Source organism: the organism of the source record quoted next, unplaced genomic scaffold (genome assembly GCF_019419815.1).
Source record: "Pyrus x bretschneideri cultivar Hongxiangsu unplaced genomic scaffold, Pyrus_bretschneideri_v1 Contig1, whole genome shotgun sequence".
NCBI lineage: Eukaryota > Viridiplantae > Streptophyta > Magnoliopsida > Rosales > Rosaceae > Pyrus > Pyrus x bretschneideri.
Window position 1 is genome coordinate 9935143 of NW_025999390.1, and position 21609 is coordinate 9956751.

The 21609-nt window shown below is 39.0% G+C and overlaps 4 protein-coding genes and 1 pseudogene across 6 annotated transcripts; 2 read left to right on the forward strand and 3 right to left on the reverse strand.

Annotated features, from left to right (window-relative positions):
- Positions 1-292: 292 nt before the first annotated feature.
- On the reverse strand, positions 293-4483 carry LOC103930740 (ubiquitin C-terminal hydrolase 22-like). The gene is made up of 3 exons (XM_048584809.1): positions 3315-4483; positions 3069-3193; positions 293-1513 (listed from the first exon to the last, which is right to left on the reverse strand). The coding sequence occupies exons 1-3, from the start codon at positions 4208-4210 to the stop codon at positions 741-743; spliced, it is 1794 nt and encodes a 597-aa protein (XP_048440766.1). The 5' UTR covers positions 4211-4483; the 3' UTR covers positions 293-740.
- Positions 4484-5441: 958 nt separating this feature from the next.
- LOC103930737 lies at positions 5442-7954 on the reverse strand (annotated as a pseudogene).
- Positions 7955-11758: 3804 nt separating this feature from the next.
- Positions 11759-14532, reverse strand: LOC103949172 (monogalactosyldiacylglycerol synthase 2, chloroplastic). Its single transcript, XM_009360273.3, has 6 exons — positions 13970-14532; positions 13553-13725; positions 12821-13124; positions 12459-12683; positions 12210-12347; positions 11759-12119 (listed from the first exon to the last, which is right to left on the reverse strand). The coding sequence occupies exons 1-6, from the start codon at positions 14102-14104 to the stop codon at positions 11859-11861; spliced, it is 1236 nt and encodes a 411-aa protein (XP_009358548.2). The 5' UTR covers positions 14105-14532; the 3' UTR covers positions 11759-11858.
- A 2725-nt stretch (positions 14533-17257) lies between these two features.
- Positions 17258-21445, forward strand: LOC103949171. 3 transcript variants are annotated; one of them, XM_009360272.2, is made up of 3 exons: positions 17258-17464; positions 18239-18591; positions 18754-21445. In XM_009360272.2, exons 2-3 carry the CDS (start codon positions 18248-18250, stop codon positions 19700-19702), a joined length of 1293 nt encoding a protein of 430 aa, XP_009358547.2. In that variant the 5' UTR covers positions 17258-17464; positions 18239-18247; the 3' UTR covers positions 19703-21445. The 3 variants fall into 3 exon arrangements, with proteins under 3 accessions (XP_009358547.2, XP_048440825.1, XP_048440824.1); XM_048584868.1 differs by lacking the exon at positions 17258-17464 and adding an exon at positions 17474-18071; XM_048584867.1 differs by lacking the exon at positions 17258-17464 and having other exon boundaries at positions 17474-18591.
- On the forward strand, positions 19859-20902 carry LOC125470041. The gene is made up of 2 exons (XM_048568658.1): positions 19859-20409; positions 20605-20902. The coding sequence occupies exons 1-2, from the start codon at positions 19859-19861 to the stop codon at positions 20900-20902; spliced, it is 849 nt and encodes a 282-aa protein (XP_048424615.1).
- Positions 21446-21609: the final 164 nt, after the last annotated feature.

Sequence of the window (21609 nt, forward strand, 5' to 3'; positions counted from 1 at the left end):
CGTTACCCACCAAAAGGTAAGTTCACAAATTTTCTTAATTTTCAAGTGGCGAATTTTGTTCCAAAAAGAGTCAAGCGGAGCAATTTTTGCAATCCGTTTTCTGCCCATGCACCACTCTCCGTCTCAGACTTTAGATTGAATAAATCAAACGAAAATCCAATGGCAGAACTTAAAGAAGTGCATAAGGAGAGAACAAGAGGGAAAATCACTATCTTTATTCAACCGCATTTTGTCGCATTAGATTAGATAAGTTGCTACAAGAGGATAGGGCACAGAAAAATTCACAGTAAAATTCCAAATAAAAATATCAATAAATATATGCAATTAAGATGAGATTTGCTGATTTAGACATTGATATTAGTCAACAGTAGGCATTGCAACATCTGTGAATGAAAGAAGATTCATGAGAAAAGAATCAACCATCGCCAATACCTGGAAACATGATTCATATCAGAAACCAATATCAACCCTTATGAATTAAATACTTTCCCAAATGCAAGGCTGCCCCAAAAATTCAGGCTCAAAACGCTCCATCTGAGAGTTCGTCCTCTTCCTCATCCTCGGTGAGCTCTGAGCACGTAGAGAGCTGCTTGATTTCTTTAACCAATGACAAAAGCGGCTAGATAACATATATTATCCAGCAAACAAAACCGAACCATGAATTTTCATACCTTTCTCCTTTTTTTCCATCTTTCATCTCACGCAACAAAAATTCATCGCTCACTTTTCTGGCCAGAAGATCATGTAGGACTCGGTTTCTCACTTGCCTTGTAAAAAAGCATTTTCTGTACATAGAACATCATGTAGCCCTGTGCCGCCCTCACAATGTTCTCATTAACTTGCGTGATCCAAGCATCGTCGCACTTGTACCACTGATTACTCAATCGCAAGTAAGTCACATAATGGCCTGCATCTAGCTTGCCTGTGTGAGTGACGACAGCAAACAACTCAAACTCTGAACATAAGTCATTTGATGAATCTGGCTTGTCCCCATCAAAAGGCAAAATCCTATTTCCAAATCGGCTCCTCAAGATGGAAGAAGAGAGATAAGGAGCCATGTCAAGCGAAAATGGGAACTGCAAATAACGGTCAACCTTCCTTGACATTTTCCTCACCGAAGAATGTTCAAATCGCTTGATGTGGAAGCATGAAACCAAAGGAAGCTTTCTTATGGACATTTGCTTGAGAGACTCCTGCCTCACCTGACACTGCTGGCAAAAAAATTTCTGGTCAGAGCCCAATCTCTCAGGTCTCGTAAAGCGGTCCAAGCATCCCATAAGGGTAGAAACCCCACAGTTTTGGCTGGAATTCATGCAATCTGCCTCGCCATTGCAAGAATGACTTGACTTTGTGGACCCAGTCTTTGCAGAACCTCCTTGGTTAGGTTCCAAATCTAATGAGATGTCCACACATGGGTCATATGTTGTAGACGTAAAACCACAGGCCATACACATGACATCAGATCGCAAGATACCAGAAAAAACTCTATGAGCAACACAACAGTCTCCATTGCCTGCACTACAAAAGAAATGAAAATTTATCAGCGACTTTTTTTTTCATTAAGTACACGCAAATACAGGTGAAGATCCACATCAAGACAAATATCAAACAATTCAATGTCTGGAAACACTAGAAAGAATGCCTTGGAATCCATCTCTAACGGACAAACATTAACATAACAGTTACAACAAAAGCTTTATTGATCATGTGCAGCCTCTATATCCTATATGTCCCAGATTAGTCAGCTATCCTATACGTCCCATATAAGTCAGCTACTCAATCATCCAGTTATATCATTAACAAAAATTTTAGGAAAATGCACCTCCTCACTCCTCAGAACTATAGGGAAGTTGAATGACAAGGGAAAATGCCCAGTTTCCAATGACAATGGAAAATGCCCAGTTTCCAAGGCGATAAGAAAAGGTAGTTAAAGTCTGATGCCAAGAAGTAGGTAGAAAGCAACAAGATGGCTGATGATGCAGGAAAAGTTTGAATTGGAGTACCCACAGGAGTGATGAGAACTTTTGCTGGCTGCGAACCTAAGAGAAGAATCTTGCAATTTTCTGGGTATGGGGTCATTGTTGTAATCAGACCCTAAACATGGCACAAAGGTTGAGTTAATTGAGGACTATAAAATACGAGATCTCCCCAGGTAGATAAACCCAAGACAGCTAAATGAAAGTTGACTTACTGGGTGAAGCTGATAATGCCATCAAGCCAGCAGGTAGAGGTTGAAAATTAGCCCTAAATCTTTCAGCACTTGTCAACTCCCTAGGCAACAAGCAAGATACCTAAACCCACACCCTGCATTTACATGTTAAAGTCACCTTAGTTTAAAGAAAACGAGAAAAATACAGATGTTGGGGAAGTCAACTGCTCATTAGGAACTCTTAAGTTAGTCGTCTTGCAATATTGCCATAGCACCTAATTTTTCACACTCCCATCTTGTAAAGCCCATCAGCTCATTTTCTGATATAAGAGAGTAGTATTACGGGAAGCTCTCTTAACCCATCACAGGGTTCGCCACACTAGTTTACCACTATATACGGCCACAAATACACTAAAGACACGATATTAAATTAAATTCTAAGCTGGCCAACGAAAAGCAATTACAACTTATGAAATGTACTAAACCAAAGCTAACAAATTCCCGAGATAACAATATCTCTGAGGAGCTACAGAGAGTGGGGTCCAAGAGTAAAACTAGATAATTCAATAAAATCTTCCTTTTTTCCCAAATTAGCAATTTGCCAATTTATATTACTCTATGACTGAGGCAGGATTCTATCCAGAAATTTCAATATTAGATGAACTTCAAAAGCTCTCAACAAATGATCAACTTGTACAAAATCCAATGCGGTTTCAACTATAGGAGCTTCCAGAAAGAAATTAAACACAGAGGGCCCTACTGATTCAAATTCCATACATACATTCAGAAACAATACACAATAAAATTTTGTTCTTTAGCAATTGTATCTTGTGATGTCCCCATGAATTTCAAGTAGCATGCACATAAAACACAACATGAAAATTAACAGATACAAGTTTCGGATTGAGAAAGAATTAACCTTGGCTCTCGGGTTTCCGCCGATCCTTATCCACCTTCTCATGAATCCCATCAAGCATAGAAATGAAGAACTCATGCGCGTCCTGCTGCTCATAACTCGCCAAATTCGCGGCGTACTGCCACCAACTACGGCATTACCACAACAACAGATCAGCAAAAACCCGAAAAATCAAACAATATTTTCGCCATCCCTGCACCCCTGACCACCTACATTGTGATTAAAATGCGATTTGTACAGATTACAAACCTGTACAAGAACTTTGCGGGGCTATAAGGCGTCCGCTCCCCCGAAAAAACAGCAGAAAACGTGGCGTCCATGTCGCAGGCCAAGCACACGCGCGCAGCGCTCTTGTTCCCGCCACCATCAATACTATTGGCGGCAATTTTCTTGGCGGCGTCATCGGCATTGCTCTTCTTCTGGCAGAAGTAGCGGTTATGCCGGTCGCTGAGGAAGTAGTTCCGCAACGGCGGCGTATGGAGCAATGCCTGCAGAACCGAGTTCATAAAGCACGTGTTCCCCAAATTGTTGAGCCCGCGCAATCCCCAAGGCAAATCGGAGACGTCGCCGTTTAGGGGACTGGAATTCTTCCCCACCAAGTATTGCTCTCTCAGATTCGGTATCCACGGCTTGTAGTTGATACGGCGTCGCTTCCGGAGATTCTCCGGCGCGTACTGCTGGACTGCTGACGTGGCTGAGGAGGCCAGCGTCGACGCGGCGGTCTGAGCAAGGACGACTGCGGCGTCGAAGTCGCGATCGTAGACTTGGTCTCTACACGCGCAGCAGAAGAGCTCCGCTCGGTCAACGTCCACGGCGATCTCGTGACCGGGAGGCATCGAGAAGGCGTGAGCCGCAGCGTGGGATGGTCCGGATGGCACGTGACAGTGGACGGCAGCGCACGTGATGCACGCATAGAGTCTGGGACGCGCGGACTCCCCGCACGCGCCACAGCGCGGGACCTCCTTGGGATCGCGGCGGATAGATGCGCGGCCACCCGGCGGCTTGACCCGTAGACAGTCCTGCAAGGCCCGGAAGGGCTTGGAGCCATTGTTGGAGAGGAACTCGGCAAGGTGAGGACAGGGCTGAGGCAGAATCTCGCCGTTGATCTGTTGGCGGGGGTGAGTGATCTTGGCCATCGACGACATGGACGGCGATGATGGTGGCGGTGGCGGAGATTGGGGTGAAATTGATGGTGGAAACCCTAAGGTTAAAGGACATATGGTTCATGGATGGGGGAAGAGATCAACGGCTGAGATTGAAGGGAATGGGAGTGAGAGACCTGGGACTGTGATGAGCACCGCTGGCTGTGTGTGTTGTAAGTGTAGTCTGCTCAGCTTCTTCGGTCTACAAGTTGACGAAAATGAAGAAAATGAAGAAAATAAGGTAAATACTTGGTTTTCCAAAATCAATAATTTTGGCTAAAATCTCTCCGTATGGTAGCAGGGGTCTCAAGTTCGAATCATTTCAATAATTTTTATGTTGTAAATGAATATCATGTTACTTGGTGCATTTTCTTAACCATTATAAACTAGTGGTGATGCTCACTATCACAATAAATAATAAGTACGTCGATAAGCATCACTACCACTTAAAGGAGAAACTTCTCATTGTGACCAGAACATGAAGGGTACATCACGTGTTTTTATATAATTGGTGGGAAATTTTATTTTTTAAGTTATTAACTTTTTAACATATATATCTCACAATTTGTATAATGACACGTGATGTACCATTGCATGTACCGGTCACACTGAAAAATTTCTCTACTTTAGTGAGCAAAACCATTTTCCGGATTATAAGTTTTGGTCGGTTCTGATTCATTTGATCAGTGTTTAACATTTGTTTTTATAATTGTCATACAGAGCGTTTGGATAAAGAGTTTATACCTCGATTAAGAGCCCTTTCTCCAAACATCGAGGTCTCCCATTCGATTCTCTCTCTCTTAATTAGTACAAGCATAGGAGCATTCTTTGATTCTCTTGTCTCAAAAAGTTGGCAGAGCCACCAAACAGACCCAATCATTTTGTTGGCTCACAATCATGGAATTGGACCATAAAACCATGGATTGCTTGGGAGTTGGGACTATGATTTCACCCATTAGCTCATGTTTCTATTTGTCCATACAAATTTAATCCCAAATCATTACTACAAATCATGTTGTTTTCCTTCTCTAGTAAACAATTGAATCCATCTACCCTTAGTCAGTGTTATAACCCTTGAGAAGAACCTTGTCTCAATACAGAGAACCACGTCATCACTAGTCCGTGGGTAGATGTACGAATGACGTGGTCCTCCGTAAGTATATGAGATGAGATGTGGTTACTCTGTGGTACATTTTTCGTAACTTGTTACTGTAGTCAGATAACTAATTGTAGATAGAAAAATCGGTATTTTATTCGCATACAGGGCTCTGTCGAAAGAGGAAGAGAAAGAATACACTGTAGGTTTCGGAAAGAGGTGTCTCCGATGTGCAACGTAATCTGGTGGCTCAACATCACTAGACTACTGCCTGTTCAGAATCCACAACAGTAAGCAACGCTCAACAATCTCCCGCTTGCTTCCTCCCGTATCTGCTTCAAATAATTCCTCAGCAATTCTGCAGCCATTCAATACTTTGAAATATAAGATAATGTGTATGTGTACGTGTATGTATATATTTAGCGTCTGAAGCGGGCAGATGAAAATTACTTTTAAGAAGAATTGATAGTGTAGCATCAAGTTTAAAGGGAGAAAAGAAAACCGAGATTCATGTATGGAAGATGCAATGAATGTTCTACATGGAACTGACGGTATGTCATGCTGAAGAGTTAAACTGAAGAACTAACAATATGACTTTCTTATCTCAATAATTGGCTCAAAAGAAGAATAGATGTGTTAGTTATTAACAATTCAAGTTCAGATATCCTAGCGAAATATGTGAAACTCTGATGAAAGCATTCCCTGTGGAGGCTCTGTTTCTTTATTTATTTGGAATTGATAGTCTAGCAACGAGTCAGCCGATTCAAGACCATCTATGGTTCAATAAATAAACGCATGTTCCATAACCGGATAAGCATGCTGAGAAATATGAAGGCGTCCCAAGGTCATCTCAGAAGGTCAAAAATCAATCATCTATTGATAACCGAAGTGAAAACAAACAAAGCAAGTCAAGCAGCCAAACAAAGGTAGGGCGCCTTGTATTGTGACAGTTCACGAGGACTAGAGTGATAGCGTTTGTTCAAAACATTAACTGCTAGAACATTCCAAATCAACTCGATTTTTATGTTCATCGATATCCATAAGGTTGGAACTTAAAGAGAAGACATCAAGAATAACTTAATCTAAAACTAAATCGTAGTTCCATTTATCCAGGGTTTGCAATTGAGAAACTCAATTAGCTTATAATTTTAATTGGCTTAATCAACTAACATATAAGAGTAAATAATATGAATGATTATAAATGTAAGCACAGATGAGAAAGAGCTTCACCTGCTTCCCGCTGGGACCGAGGAAGAGGAAAAAGTCCCAGGAAAGGGAAACTCGGCTCTCCAGGAACAGGAACATTTTCAAGTCCCAAATTAATAATGGCCTTGGTTCCTTCAGCCAAAGTTCTGCAACCCTCAAGCCGCTTCAAAGCCACATTGATATAAAAAGTCAAATAAATGAGGAGCTTATCGGCGGTGCTCTTAATATCAAAGTTCCCAGAAAACATTAGCACGAAAGTATGTAATCGCTTCATCAACAATATCCGTTCTATCTGCGCAGAAGAAGATTCCTCGTATCAACAACAAAAAAATACGACCAAATCAAACAATATCATCAGCTAATAATATGAATGTGCTTGTACACATATAAAACCTTGCTCTGAAACCGGGGCAGGTCCCTTTATGTGGGTTTTCAAAGGCAACAGAGGGCATCCACAGGCTTTAGGAATTTCTTCATCGTCCACGAAACTAGAGTGATAAACCTGTCACCATAGTTGCTGTCAACTGCTGTTTTAACTAAATCTTTCACTAACATTTTCCCCTCTCCTCAGTGTATTAAAGAAACATGTATCGAAACCGAAAAATTGACGATCACCAGCTAATGTTCCTCCACAATTTATCAAAATGATGAGCATAAAATTGAAAATTAGGAAAAAAAGATTGAGGCTTTACCATCTTTCTGAGCCGAACGACTACGTATCACCACGACTTTGTTTCCAAACAACCAATTGGGTCCCTGAAAATTCAGCGATGAAGACAATACATGGTAATTAGGTGAAAACATCATGAAAATTAAAAATTAAAAAACAGAGAAATTTAACCCCAAATAAGAAACTTATGACTGCAATTGAAAGAGAACAGAAAGTGTAATTATTGTTATCCAATCATTGAAAGGAGAATTCAGCTCCGTTAGTTCTCTCTCTCTCTCTCTCTCTCTCTCTCTCTAGATTTGATCAATTGCCAGGAAAACAGAAAGCAAAATTTATATTACAGGAGTAAATATTGGGTAGTAAATTCAGTACCTGATCGAATAATTTCTTCAATGGGGGTTTGGAAATGTTGGAGCTTTCAGCTTTCACAGAGAATTGGCATTTGGTGGGAGGAAGAAGGAAGGAGGGGGTTGGATTCTGCGAGGTGATACCTCGCCTTCGAGAATACGCTACAACTCGCCCTCTCAACTGTCAATCACATGTAGGCGGCACCTGATTTTTTTTTTTTTTTTGTTTTTGTTTTTTTGTTCAATCTCAACAGTGGTAATTAAGAGCATGTTTGGTACTTTACTTGAATCTAACTTTTTAAACTCAAAGATAATTTTCAAGTATTAGGCCTTAAAAACGTGTTTGGTAGGACTATTTTAAAAAACTGAACTAAAAAATATAATATATTCTCTAAGAATATAAAAAGTGAATTTTTAGAGTTTTTAAACTTAAGACTAAATTGGATAAATGATCCATGAGATCATAAGGTATTCGGAAGATAGCTCATGTGCTAAAAAAACTCGGATTTAAACCCCTGTGGTGTACTCTGTTAGCAAATTTAGTCCAAAGGTAATTTTTTTGTTAACTACCTGTCAATACATGTATAAAATTGTACTTTGGCATGTGCACCTTCTTCTTTCTCGTCTTTATATTGTCCAATGTACAAGAACAAGGTCTATAATTTGTACTTTCACAACACCATGTTCGAGAAGTATGGATAAGAAGAAGGTCTGTAATTTGTATTTGTACAACACCATGTTTGATTCAAATTCAATCAGCATAAACTTGCCAACACAAATGTCATGTCAGCTTGTTTCAAATTATCTTGTCAATCGTTGTATTGCAATTACAAACAGATTAAGAGGTCTTCGATTCCAACTCCGGTATCTACCATTACAAAAGTAGAACACAAAATCGAACCAAATGAAAATCATCATAACAGCTTTCGAATAAATTTCGATTTATTCGAAACAAATCAAAGCTTCCTCCCAGAAACGTGATTTCTTTTCAATTCTCCACAACTTCATTAGAAAATTAAAGCAACATGCACAAAGAAAATAGGCAAAACCTTGCATTCAATTTGAAGTGAAATTCAACAACTTTACCATGGTCAAGTGTCGTAGGAAAGTCGGTCAAGCAGTCTGGCATCACCGAAATCTCAGTGAAGAAACTAAGAACCTCATCCATTATTCCCAGCACGTGACCACCGCCATCATCAACAACTTCACCTTTTTCTACAGGTTCATTTTGAAGCTGCAGCAAGCCCGAATCAAACTTAGAGATCTCAGTGACGGCTTTCTTGCTGTTCGTAAAAAGCAACGAGAGACCAATCTTAAAGCTTCCTGCCGATCTCAATGACAACTTTCTCATAATTGGTTTTGTGAAAATTCAAATTACAGAGAGAGCAGGGAGACAAGGAAGAGTGAACATGTCAAAGTACAATTTTAGTCATGTATTAACAGATAGTTAACGGAAAAATCACTTTTGGACTAATTGCCAACGGAGTACACCACAAGGGTTTAAATCCGAGTTTTTTTAGCACAAGGGTTATCTTTCGAATACATTATGACCACATGGATCATTTATCTGATTTGGCCTAAACTTAAACCCACTCCTTTCTTTTTCTCTCCCTCTTCCCCTCTCACTCCAAATCTCTCTCTCTCTCTCTCTCTCTCTCTCTCTTTTCTTCTTTCTCTCTCCTCTTTTTTTCTTTTTACCTTTTTCGTCTTTTTTCCAATCCGTTCTTTTCATTATCTCGGTTCTTTCTCTCACTCCTCGTCCTCTCTATCTCGTCCAATCCTCTCTCTTATTTCTCTTTCCTTCAATCATCTCTTACTTTCTTTCCTCCTCTCTCCTCTTTCTCCTTCTCCTGCGACCCCCTCTTTTTAGATCTCTTTGTCTAGTTTAAGCCATAAGATTTAAAAATTTTAAATCACAAACCAATCAAGTTTTTGAGTCTTAAAGAAAATTATTTTCAAGAAATGTTTTGAGAAATGATAAAAAATTTCAAATAGGATACCAAACAAGCCATAAACTTTTTAAGTTATGCTACAACAGGGTTAAATGACCGGATTGGAAAATTGACCGTGAAAATGGGGTTTTTAACCCAGTTGAAACTTAGGTTAGGAACTTCATCTCGTTTGTCCATTTTAATCTAATGGTTCATGTACACGTGTAATTAGTGATATGCATTCGCTTGGGTTCAACAACTTGTTAAAGCTCAAAACTTTAAGGTTAGTAAAAATTAGTATAGTCTACTTTTGGTGTACCCGGGGCATAAAGCTAGGTTATGACCAAAGTATTTAAATGGTTTATTCCTAAAGATGGGGTTACGTCCTTGTTATGATTTGATATATATTTGATGTGAATTAGAAGAACACTTTACAATAATGTAATGTAATTTTCTCTTGTTGATCCGACTGCTTATAAGGGTTTCTCGGATCGACAAGTACCAAAGCACACAACTCGCCTAATAGTGGTTGAAAAGTACTTTAGCTAAGCAATAGGCCTGTCAACACTTATGTCTCTTCACATATTTAATTTCCCGTCGATATCCAACTCGTGGCTAGTAGTTGACATCTGAACAGACTTGTCCTGGGAGCTTTGTGTTAGAAAATTGTCAGGTCTACCAATTGCCTCAAGTGGTCAGAAAGTACTTTTAAGTTATGCTCTTGTCTCTTCTTGTCGGTGGACAATTGGGCTATGAGTGATAAATGGTGGCGGTTGTCTTTCATTCTTGTGTTGATGTTTTGTCAATTGGATTCCTTAGGCTGCCCTGTAGGCCCAATGACTTGATATTCTCATCCTTTAGTGGGCCTTACTCATGCCCATCTTATTTTAATAGGTCTATAAGTACCATTCGTTGACATTCTAAAGAGGCCCAAATATGTTGATTGTGAAAATATGCTTATATATGCTTTGTCTTTGTTTGTAACGGCTTTTGAAATAGCTAAAAACTGTTTCTAGTCAAAAGTGTTTTGCTATATTTTGACATGAAAGTGTTTTCTGGAAAAGCTATGCCGAGTGCTAGGTTCTTAAAGAAGAACGTAAGTTTTTAGTGAAAATGCTGACGTATTTCTAATAGACCACTTCTAGCTAAGAACACCTATAAACACAAGTGCTTCTTACATAATTAGTCAACAAAAATCTCATTGTGATTATGTGATATCATAATTTTTTTTTGTGTCATTGTTTGCCTTAACTGTATCTATGTTGTCCTTGTTTTTAGTTTTATATAGATGAGGAATGTTAAGGAAATTTTATCAAAAGTTAGACTCTGTATGGACTCTCTACCACCTTATTTATTTGGCACAATTCCCGCATCAATATTTTAAAATATTCTACTAAAAAGATGAGATGACGAAAAGTCCTAATATAAGAAAATCTATGTAGTATTTTTCTATATAGATCATTTGTTTATATGAATTTGTCTTATTTTAATGTTGTTACGTCCTTTGAATACTTTTTCTCCTTCAAAATTATGTGAAATAATCAAATTTAAAATGGTGACTTTTTCTCTACTCCATTAATGTGTAAAGTAATCAAATTAAAAATGGGATTTTAGTCAAAAAACTATGCTTGAAAAAAACAATTTAATAAAACATTTCTCTCTCTCTCTCTCTCTCTCTTTTTTTTTTTTTTTTTGGTTTTGGTGAATGCCTTTTTCTCCAACCGCTAACGACCAAAGCCGCCGAAAAAAGACAAGACATCTGATTGACTATAAAACCCTAACCAATAGATAGCCTGATTTAGGAAGGAGAGACCCACATGGCTTAAGCTTTCCATTTCTCCAACCACATGGCCAAACTACGAAAAAGCAACTCCCAAATTACTACGATTTCGTGGTAGAAATTGATTTCCGCATGTTGATTTTTACAAAGTGAAATGCAATTAAAAGAATAGTTTAACCGAAACTTGTGTATTGGTAAAAGTAATGCGTTGCTTCAACTACATAAAAAGTCAAATTATTATCTAATTCGCATTAAATTTGAATATCGCGTGAATAAGTTTGACGATCAATAGTTAGAAGCCAAGGGAAGTTACTTGGAGTATAAGTTTTCTTAAAAGCTAGACCACTTTTGCATGCTTTGAAGCCTCAAATGAGTTAAGTCTGAAGCAAAAACAAAAACCAAACCAAGGCAAACATCGTCAACTTCGGCAACATCCTACGTATATCCAACTACTTCCAAATTTCCAATATCCTCTAAAAAAAAAAAAAAAAAAAAGAGGGAAAAAGTAAAATTTCAAACCATTGCGGCCAAAGAATGATAGATGATTTAGAAACTATTTGTACTGTACAAGGCATGACATTCTAGTACTGGGAATTATCAAATTAAATCCCCGGTAATTAATCAGATTAAACTCGTAAACGAAGATGTCAGCATGTACGGGATGTTCGCCATAGGACCGCGTTGGAGGGCAAGCTCGTGGATGTCCTTCACAATGTCGAACACAGCCTCAGGTTGCGCTAGTTTTAGTGCATTCTCCGACATCATTTTCAGTTCGTCTGTTTTCGTGCTGAACCATTCCGCGACAATCCTCGCTGTTTCCTTGGGACTTCTGGTGAAGACGCCGGCCCCATTGTCCACCACATAAGGCACATTGCCCTTTTCCTGGCAATCGAAGTGGAAATGTTAGTCAAAAAGTTTGAACAAATCGTATGAAAAAAAGAAGAAGAAAATGCGTGAAAAATGATCACGTACTTGTCCGGGAATGTAGTCGTTGAGGATAATTGGAAGCCCTCTGATTAATGCCTCTGCGATTGTGCCAGGTCCTGCCTTTGTTATGATGCAGTCACAAGCTCCCATCCATTTTTCCATTTGTGTCTCAAATCCTCTAACCTGCGAATTTGAAGAACGTAAAAATTAGAAATCCCACGTCGAAATCTTTGACAAAAACTGCATCAAATTTGTCAAGGCAACATGTTTTAACAAGCAAGGACTAATTTGTACCTTCACTGGAATGTTCCATTCATCAGATTCAAGAGTGGAAGCGAGGGTTTTATTCCGCCCGCATATGATGATCAGCTGACCAATTGGTTTTCCAGCTTCTTTATCAAAGAGTGTCTCTCCGAGAGCCCTTGCAGTTTCCTTTACAGGCCCCATTCCTTCGCCACCTCCCATGAGCAGAACTGCCGGCAAGTCAGGGTCCATTTCGAGTTCTTCTCTGAGTGGATCCTACACAACCGCAAATTAGAGGGTGCGAATAAAGGCACAATGAATAAAATTCAGTAACCAAGCACTCAATATTGAACCTTCATTCATACAAATACATTCTCAGACGTGTAAAGTTGCAAACACACAACACTACACACCTTGGAGAGAACCGCTCGAGCAAAAGAGGGCCGGATGGGCAGGCCAAAGACCTGTATTTGAGACTCGTCAAGGCCATCTACTAGCGCCCTTTTCGCTACCTCCTGCGAGGGGCAGTAGCACCTATTGACACCAGGATGAAACCATGTAGGATGGCAGGTGTTGAGGTCTGTGATAACCGTCACGAAAATCACCTTCTTCTGCAGGCCTTGCCATTTGAGCACCCACAGAGGAATATGTTGCATCAAAGGATGCACACTGATTATGATGTCCGGCTTGTACTCCATTAGACCAGCCTCCACCTCCCTTCAGTTAAAATAATTCCCTAATCAATACTTAATAAACAAATCTAGGTAAAAATTAAGACTTTGTAAGTCGATCAGAATCGGATTCTCCACCCAAATCCCATCAATAATTCACAATTAGTTTAGTCTCTAACAATTGATTAGGTGACGAGTAGATGAGAAAAATCATTTCAAAGAAAAGATAGAAAATTAAAAGCACAGGTAAAAGTTGGAAATATACCTAAGAGTAATATCATACTTTATTAAACTTTAGTAGGAATATGTGACTAAAACTTTAGCTTCACTTGCAGGAGAAATACTTTGGTAGGAGCGCCCGATCATACCTTTTGCACGGCCCAGCTCTACCGAAGTTTCTCTCTACTTGCAGAGTTATTTATGGGGTTTTCGTTGAATTGAAAGCGAAAAGCAAAAGGGGGGAAGGGAACTTACTTGGCATAGTAGGCTGCAATGGCGGCGAGATAGGCGCTGTGGATCCATCGGGGAGAGGTGCCGTGAAATGCGACCTTCCACAGCTGCACATGCTTCACCATGAATTTGTACGATCTCTCCATGTCGTTTAACGGCCAACCTGTGTACTCTTTCCACACATCCTTCACAAATATCTGAAATATCAAATCGAATAAGCATCTCATGAATAATTGTAGAAACAGAGATTATAACATCAATAATTACTAAATCTAAATGTAATTAATTTTGGCAACATAAACTTGATCAAGAAATACAATAAAACATTATTAATTTTTTTTTATACAAGAAAACCATTAAATTATGAACAAAATGAAGGAAAAAGAGAAGAAACCACAAAAAAAATCTGGAGGGAAATCAAGAACCGAAATCGGCAGTTACCCTGTATTCATCGCCAAACTCCATGCGGAAGGCATCACGAATGGCCTCGGAGGAAGCGCGGTGGCCGCCGCCGGTGTCGCTCATGAGAATCAAGACGTTCTTGGTCCTCTCAGCTCCAATCTGCACGAGCTCCATCGTCCCCTCGTCCTCGTAGTAATCGTCATCACTCTCGTCGTTCTCGCACGCCTTGTGGTGGTTGTGGCGGTGGTGTCTCTGGCTGCTGTGGCTGCCGCGTTGTTCTTGAGGTAGCTGCTCAGGTAAGAATACCCGCCAACCCTCTCAAACACCTTCTCTGTTATTGATTTTCTCGGCGACTCCACCGTACATCATAATTAAATTACCAAAAAACCCACAGAGACTCGAACTTTAAGAAAAAACCCAATTGCCACCAACGGTCGGATTGGCTTTCCCGCAACCGGAAATGATGGTTTTCCGGCGGAGGAGAAAGTTTGGTCCAGAGAGAAACAGGGGAGGAAAGGGCGGTTATAAGCTGAAGGAATTAGCAACGATTTTTTGAAGATTTGGCGTTTTTTTGGGAGTTGTGAGATTTATGACGGCTGAGTTGGCAAATGCGTGGGGAGGTAGCTTTATTGGTATTTGGATGCTAGAATTATGCTTTGGAATTTTTGGGTTCAGGGGAATTTCCTAGCCGTCAGATTCAATTCGTTTTGTTTTGGTATGTTCCGATGAAAAAGATTCGAATCTTCACAAGGCTGGAACAGTGATTCTTTTTGTTTAACCAATAATTGCTTAGGTTTCGTTTCAAGGAGAAATTTTTATGTTCAGCCGTCACGACAAGACATAAAGCAACATTGTCCATGTATTTTGATTCCAAGGGTGTGTATGCAATGCATTGCTGTAACAGCGGTATGTCAAGCATTTGATTGCTCACATAAATTATGTAATGTAATTGTGTAATCAACCGTTACAATATTATACAATTGAATATATGTCTTCATACTACAACTAGCTAAGATCTATGATTTATTGTATGTTATATAGATATTGTGCTGATGCACTAAATTTCCGACTAAAACACACCATGTTATGAAAGGAGAAAAAGACCACATTTATGATAAGTTTGACGACGAAAAATCATAGCTTACTTTTATTCGAGCAAAGTAATAATTATGGGATTTTTTATTTCGATAGTGGGTAGGAGAATGTTGTTGTGTCAATCTTTGGGTGACTTTAGAAGCAAGGAACACTTCAAATTGAGGTAGATAATCTAAAAAATAGAGATGTTTACTTCTTAAAATAAACAAAAAAGAAGACATGAAAGAAGAATGTGAATTGAGATATAACTTAACAGTTAAAGGGATGCGTACGTGCATGCATCTGCAAGGTGCCAAATAAAGGGTTAGTAAGATAAGAAGCTTTGGAATTTAACCTAACAGTAAATAAAGCTGTCCAAATCTGGTTGAGTTTAAATCACAAATTTATAGAAATAATAGCAGCTAAGAGCAGCTGGTACCAGCCAGAGTTCTTGCTTTTCTCATCTTTGATAACTCTCTCATGCTTGGAAACAGCAGTTGGCAGCCTAGTAGCACCAGGTGGGAGCCATGAAAATGATGGGAAAATATATAGGATATCTTAAAGATAAGAGAGCAGAAAAGGACTTTACTTATAGAAGCACTTCGCCGAGAAGTACAGTAGTTTGACTGTTTGATTAAGGAGAAGAAATTGCAAGAGGAGTTGGACTTGGCGGAGGACCAAATTGAAACTCCGGTATAAGCTTAGGGACCATGACAGGAAACCCCTTTTTAGAGCATCTTCATGATCATGTTTTAATAATTAGAGTATAAATGTGTATCTTCTGATCACTGGTCGGTTTGAGAACAGAAGATGATGAAATACGATCCTTCCTCGTTTCTTCTTTCCAAGAGTTATACAGTTAGCATATGTATATACATATCTGTATGTGTGTGTGTGTATCATCTCTTTTGGTTTCTTTAGGGTAAAATGCTATTCACTTTTAAGAAATGCAGTAAAATATAACTGCTGTTTATGTTTGATTATTTATTTTGCAATGGAACATTTCTTTCTCCTTATTCTTTTCTTGAGATTTTCTATGGTACTCCGGAGTATAAGATACTTAGAATTTTTAAAGCGTTAGATTATAAGGCCTGGAATATGAAATACTCCGTAGCACCATAGACTCTTTGTATTTCTTACGTGGGAGAGTGATGTGCAGAAGCAGAAGCTTGCTTTGATGAGCTCATCTATATATTCAGCCTTTTGTTTTGGCCATTTTCTTATAGTGGAAGAGAAACTTGTAGTACAGTTTGGGATATTTGTGGTGGTCCTAAGGAGGTGGAGCCATTAGAGAGGGGAGGAAGACTTAAAGTGAGGAGAAAAAGTAAAGGAATGTCCATTTCTGCCTTTAGCTTGTATCATTTACTTGCTTTTTTAGGACACTAAATCGCGGCTGTGGCCATCAAATCGAGTGCTCTTGCATGGGGCAGTCTTATATGAAAAGAATTTCGTTAGGGCAACCTCATAAACTCATTCAAAGAGTCGGCTCTCATAAACTCAAATATAAGAAATTAAGAAGTCATGTTTTTTTTTTTTTTGGAAAGTTGTTCTACAGATGATGTGATCAAGTTGCTCTAATAAAGCCACTGTAAATGCTTATGCTTATTCTGAAATTGGAAAAAGATTATTGTGTACTCCTAGCACTGCTGATGGAAGTTGATGTCAAGTCTGAAGTCTATGTCATGAGTTCGACTCTCGTTAAATTAATTAGATTTTTGACAAGTCTTTATGTTGGATCAAAAAGTGGAATACAAGTTAACATTAATCATTATGGATGTAACCAATTTAATTTTAAATATTTGTTTTCTTTCCCCACCCCCACCCGTCTTTAGTTTCTTAATGGACCAACGCTAGCTTAATTGTGATGAGTATCTTTTGACGTCTTTAATTTTTAGAGAATATGTTTAATTTGAATGAGATTGCAACGATGAATGAATAATGTTCGTAGGAATTTTGGAAGGGTTGAGTATTTTCACACTTTTTAAAAACTTTTTACACACTTTTTCTTATTTCTAAAAATTCTTTTATATCACTAAAAGTATTTTGATTATATTTGACATAAAAATTTAAAAGTGATTCTCAATTCAAAAATGCATTTTATGGAAGAAACATGTGTTGTGTGGTTTTTTTAGAAAGCACTTGTATTTTTATTTAAATTTCTAATGCAAAGTTAATATAAGCACTTTTATTTGAGGTACTTCTAAGCAAAAGTCCTTTTTAAAGAAATAGTTCCAAACAAAGCCTAAGATTTCCGGTTTAGAAGTGTGACGGATTAATTTTGGAATGTAAAATCCTAATTCCCAAAATACAAGCCGAGGCCCAATATCTATGCTTAAATTTCTATCACACCCTTCTATGCTTTCAAGTCTTTTGCATCATTCACCTCTTTTATCGTTATTTCCAGATGGCCCCAAAATCTAGGGTTTTCATCACACCCTGCACCTCCTCCTCTGGTAACTGGTAAGCCCTTTCTTCTCCTCTCGCCTCACAGCTAAAAGTTCAATTCTTTATCCCAATACTGTCTTCCTGGTGAATTGGCAAAAAAAAAAAAAAAAAAAAATTCATGGAGTAGTAAATTAGTAACCCAATTCGACAAACGTTAGTGTTCTTATAATTCTGGAAAGTAATTTGAATGTTTGGGTTTTTCTGGGGGGCTAAAGTCATGATCTTGGACTTAGAATTCATGGGTTTTTAGAAAAAGGGGATTAATTGCTAGATTTTTCATTGGATGATCATCTTGGTTGGATTGCTTGACTTTTTAAACCTGTTTTCCGTTGACCAACCGGAAAATTTACCGATTTAGGAGTTGGGTTTTTGGTGATGGTGGGATCAGACGATAGCCAACATGCCATTTTCTGATAATTTGGATGCTATGCTGTTAAATTTAAGTGATTTTTTTTATTAGTAATTTTATGTAATATTTACAGTTCTCTGGTGTACTTCCATTGATGTTTTTAGCTGTTTTTTTTGCATTGTTTTGTAATGTATTGGTTGCTTGCCTGTATATGTTAGCAAAGCAGGCCCGTTGGGACGATGGTTTTTCGATATTGTATGCACACAAGCTCTAGTAAGTAGTTAATAGTATACGCATCGACAATAGTAACTGATAGTTTACAGACATATGTGTTAGTTTGATCGTGGTAACTTTGAGAGTAGTAGATAGTTTTGGGAACTGAATTATGGATTTGGCATATTTGTAAACTAGTTTTAATTCTTTTATTTGAATGCTTGAAGGTCCTTGTGATGGCGAGGACAAAGCTTATCCTCATCTGCCAGTCTGGTGGGGAATTCGTTGTAAAGGATGATGGATCCATGTCATATACGGGAGGAGATGCACAGGCAATAGATATCAATCATGAAACCCAATTTGATGATCTCAAGTTAAAATTGGCTGAGATGTTGAATTTGGAATATAAATCAGTGATCATGAAGTATTTTCTCCCTGGAAATACACGAACTCTCATCACTTTATCCAATGACAAGGCCCTGAAAAGGATGTATGAATTCCATGGGAATTTAATAACCGCTGATGTTTTTGTCCAGGGAAAAGAAGGTTTTGAGGTTGAAGCCTTAAACACACCAAAAAGGTACTTTCTATTGCGACTTCCTTGCTTTAAAGAAATGATGACATTGTTATATTGCCAATTTTGGCCTCTTTACTATAATTGAAGCATATTGGCTAGTAATTACAGCAATATTGTAAGTTTCTAAGTTTTTATTGCGTTGATAGCTTAAGTTCTCACTTGCAGGGCATGTGGGATGAAAGTGGCTGAATCTGTGAACCCTGTTGCAACCTTCACCGCTTCAGCTGCCACTTTACACGCTAGTCCTCTATCAAAACAACCTGCCTCTAACATGTCTGTCGAAGATTCCATTCCAACTGGTTCCATGTCTGCTACTGCTGATGCAAGTCCGCACAGCTTGGACATTTTTGATATGAACTGTACCCCTGCTGATACTGTTAAGAAGCGAAGATGCACTGCTGCCTGGAAAATTGGTGCCAATGGTCCTACCATTGGTTCTGTCACTGACCATATTTGGGAGAAAAGAAAACGTATGTCCAGGAAGAAGAATATTCCTAGCTGCAACATTGCTACAGAAATTGATGATGTGGATCAGAGGCAAGATATCCTTCACGGTAAAGATAGTAGTACTAGCAATGACCCTATCCAGGCTACTCTAGTGGAATCAAATGATGCTCCACCTGAACTTTTACTCAAATTATGGAAAGATGCTATCACTGGGATTGGGCAGGAATTCAACAGTGCTAAAGAATTTCGTGATGCGCTGCAAAAATATGCCATTACCCATCGTTTCATGTATAAGTTAAAAAAGAACGATACTAGCCATGCAAGTGGCAGATGTATAGCCGAAGACTGTTCTTGGAAATTTTTTGCATCTTGGGACATATCTGTGAAAAAGTTTAGGATAAAGAGTATGACTGAAACACATACATGTGAATCAGAGCTCTCAACATATTATCATCCAAAAAGAAGTTGGTTGGTTAGCATTGTAAACGATAGATTACTTGAGCGCCCACATCTCAAGCCTAAAGAACTTGCCAACATCATTCGTCAAGGTTTTGGGATTGCTGTGAACTATACTCATGTTTGGCGTGCAGTTGAGGATGCCAAGGAGAGACTTCTAGGTTCGTATAAAGAGGCATATGACCAGTTACCGAGATTTGTGAGAAGATGACAGAGGCAAATCCTGGCAGTAGTATTAAGCTTTTCACTGGTGATGAGAGGAGATTTCAGCACCTATTTGTGTGCTTTCATGCTTCAATACATGGTTTTCAGAATGGTTGTCGCCCTATTCTTTTTCTTGATGCTGCATCTCTAAAATCAAGATACCATGAGACTTTTTTGGCAGCTACTGCTTTGGCATGGAGATGACGGTCTTTGCCCGGTTGCATTTGCTATAGTAGACACAGAGAATGATGATAAGTGGCGGTGGTTTTTGGAGCAGTTAAGATCTGTACTCGCAACCTCTCAATCCTTAACTTTTGTCTTGGATAGAGAGAAGGGACTAAAGAAATCAGTGCTTGAAGTATTTGAGAATGCCCACCGTGGATATTCTATGCACCACCTTCTGCAAAGCTTCAAGAGAAACTTGAATGGTCCATACCATGGAGACGGGAAGGGTTTGTTGCCAATCTATTTTATGGCTGCTGCCCATGCAATCCGAATTGATGGGTTTAAAACAAGTATTGATCAACTTAGACGAGTTTCTGCCCGAGCTTATGCCTGGGTTCAGCAAATCGAACCAGAATGTTGGACAAATGCATTATTTAAAGGTGAGCACTATAACCATTTTACATCAGATGTTGCAGAGGCATACATCAAGTGGATAGAGGAAGTGCAGGAGTTACCCATTGTGCCAAAGATTGAAGCACTATGTTCTAAGTTGATGGAGTTGATAAACACTCGTCGAACAGATTCAAGTAAGTGGCCCACAAAACTTACTCCATCCAAGGAGGAAAAACTGCAACGAGAAGCTCGTTGCGCATATTGTCTTAAAGTCTAGTTTTCATCTGATACACTCTTTGAGGTTCACAAGGATTTGATCAACGTTGTGGATATTAGTAAATGGGACTGTAGTTGTCTGGATTGGAAGTCAACTGGTCTACCGTGCTGCCATGCTATTGCTGTCTTCAACTGCACTGGTAGGGATGTGTATGATTATTGTTCAAGATACTATAGAGCTGACAAGTATCGTTTGACGTATTCTGAATCCATAAACCCTGCATTGGCCCCTTTCGAGGCTTCGGATGGTGAGAAAACTGACGTAGAGGCAGCGCATGTGCTTCCTCCATTAATCTCCAAGCAACAAGAAAAGAAAAGCCAGGCCAAGACAGAGAGTGTGTTGGCAAGGACAGTTTTTTGCTCTAGGTGCTAGGATTCAGGGCATAATAAAAAAACCTGCAAGGAACCCGTAGACGGTCCTTTTTCAAGTATGGAGCTCATAGATGCTCTTATATCAAGCATGGACACCGTAGATGCTCCTTCATCAAGTATCGTCCCCGTAGATGCCCTTTCATCAAGTGTCGTCCCCATAGATGCCCCTCCATCAAGTATTGACCCCGTAGATGTCCCCCCCCCCCAATCAAGTATCGTCCCCACAGCTGCTCCTTCATCAAGTATCGTCCCTGTAGATTCTGCTCCGTCAAGTATTGACCATGTAGATGCTCCTTCATCAAGTATCGTCCCTGTAGATTCCGCTCTGTCAAGTATCGACCATGTAGATGCTCCTTCATCAAGTATAGTTCCCGTAGATCCTCCATCAATTATCTCTTGATGTAATCCTTGAATCATATTATCTTAGATGCTTGTTTGTACCGAATTCATGTAGAGTGGTAATCGACATTTTCTGAAATGGTCTATTTAACGAAAAATCACATTTTTACACTAAAAAGTCAAATCTGATACTATTCACTTTATCCTTTATTTTGTTCTTATCGTTAAAACTCAAAGTTTGCAAGCCTTTTTCATTAATTTTCCTTTTGAATTGTCCTGTTCCTGAAATATGTACTGGCAATTTGCTACAATGAAAATGTCTTAGGAATCTTGCTGTTCCAGCAAAAGCATATGTGCTTTGTTATTTCT

Coding starts and splice junctions, on each gene's coding strand:
- LOC103930740 (XM_048584809.1), bottom strand. CDS start 4,210: ATGTCGTCGATGGCCAAGATCACTCACCCCCGCCAACAGATCAACGGC. Junction 3,194..3,314: donor CCCGCAAAGTTCTTGTACAG/GTTTGTAATCTG, acceptor GTAATGCCGTAG/TTGGTGGCAGTACGCCGCGA. Junction 1,514..3,068: donor GCGGAAACCCGAGAGCCAAG/GTTAATTCTTTC, acceptor TTTGTAGTGCAG/GCAATGGAGACTGTTGTGTT.
- LOC103949172 (XM_009360273.3), bottom strand. CDS start 14,104: ATGGAGCTCGTGCAGATTGGAGCTGAGAGGACCAAGAACGTCTTGATT. Junction 13,726..13,969: donor AGTTTGGCGATGAATACAGG/GTAACTGCCGAT, acceptor TTGATATTTCAG/ATATTTGTGAAGGATGTGTG. Junction 12,348..12,458: donor AATGGAACATTCCAGTGAAG/GTACAAATTAGT, acceptor TCAAATTCGCAG/GTTAGAGGATTTGAGACACA.
- LOC103949171 (XM_009360272.2), top strand. CDS start 18,248: ATGGCGAGGACAAAGCTTATCCTCATCTGCCAGTCTGGTGGGGAATTC. Junction 18,592..18,753: donor GCCTTAAACACACCAAAAAG/GTACTTTCTATT, acceptor TCTCACTTGCAG/GGCATGTGGGATGAAAGTGG.
- LOC125470041 (XM_048568658.1), top strand. CDS start 19,859: ATGAGACTTTTTTGGCAGCTACTGCTTTGGCATGGAGATGACGGTCTT. Junction 20,410..20,604: donor ATTGAAGCACTATGTTCTAA/GTTGATGGAGTT, acceptor ATGGGACTGTAG/TTGTCTGGATTGGAAGTCAA.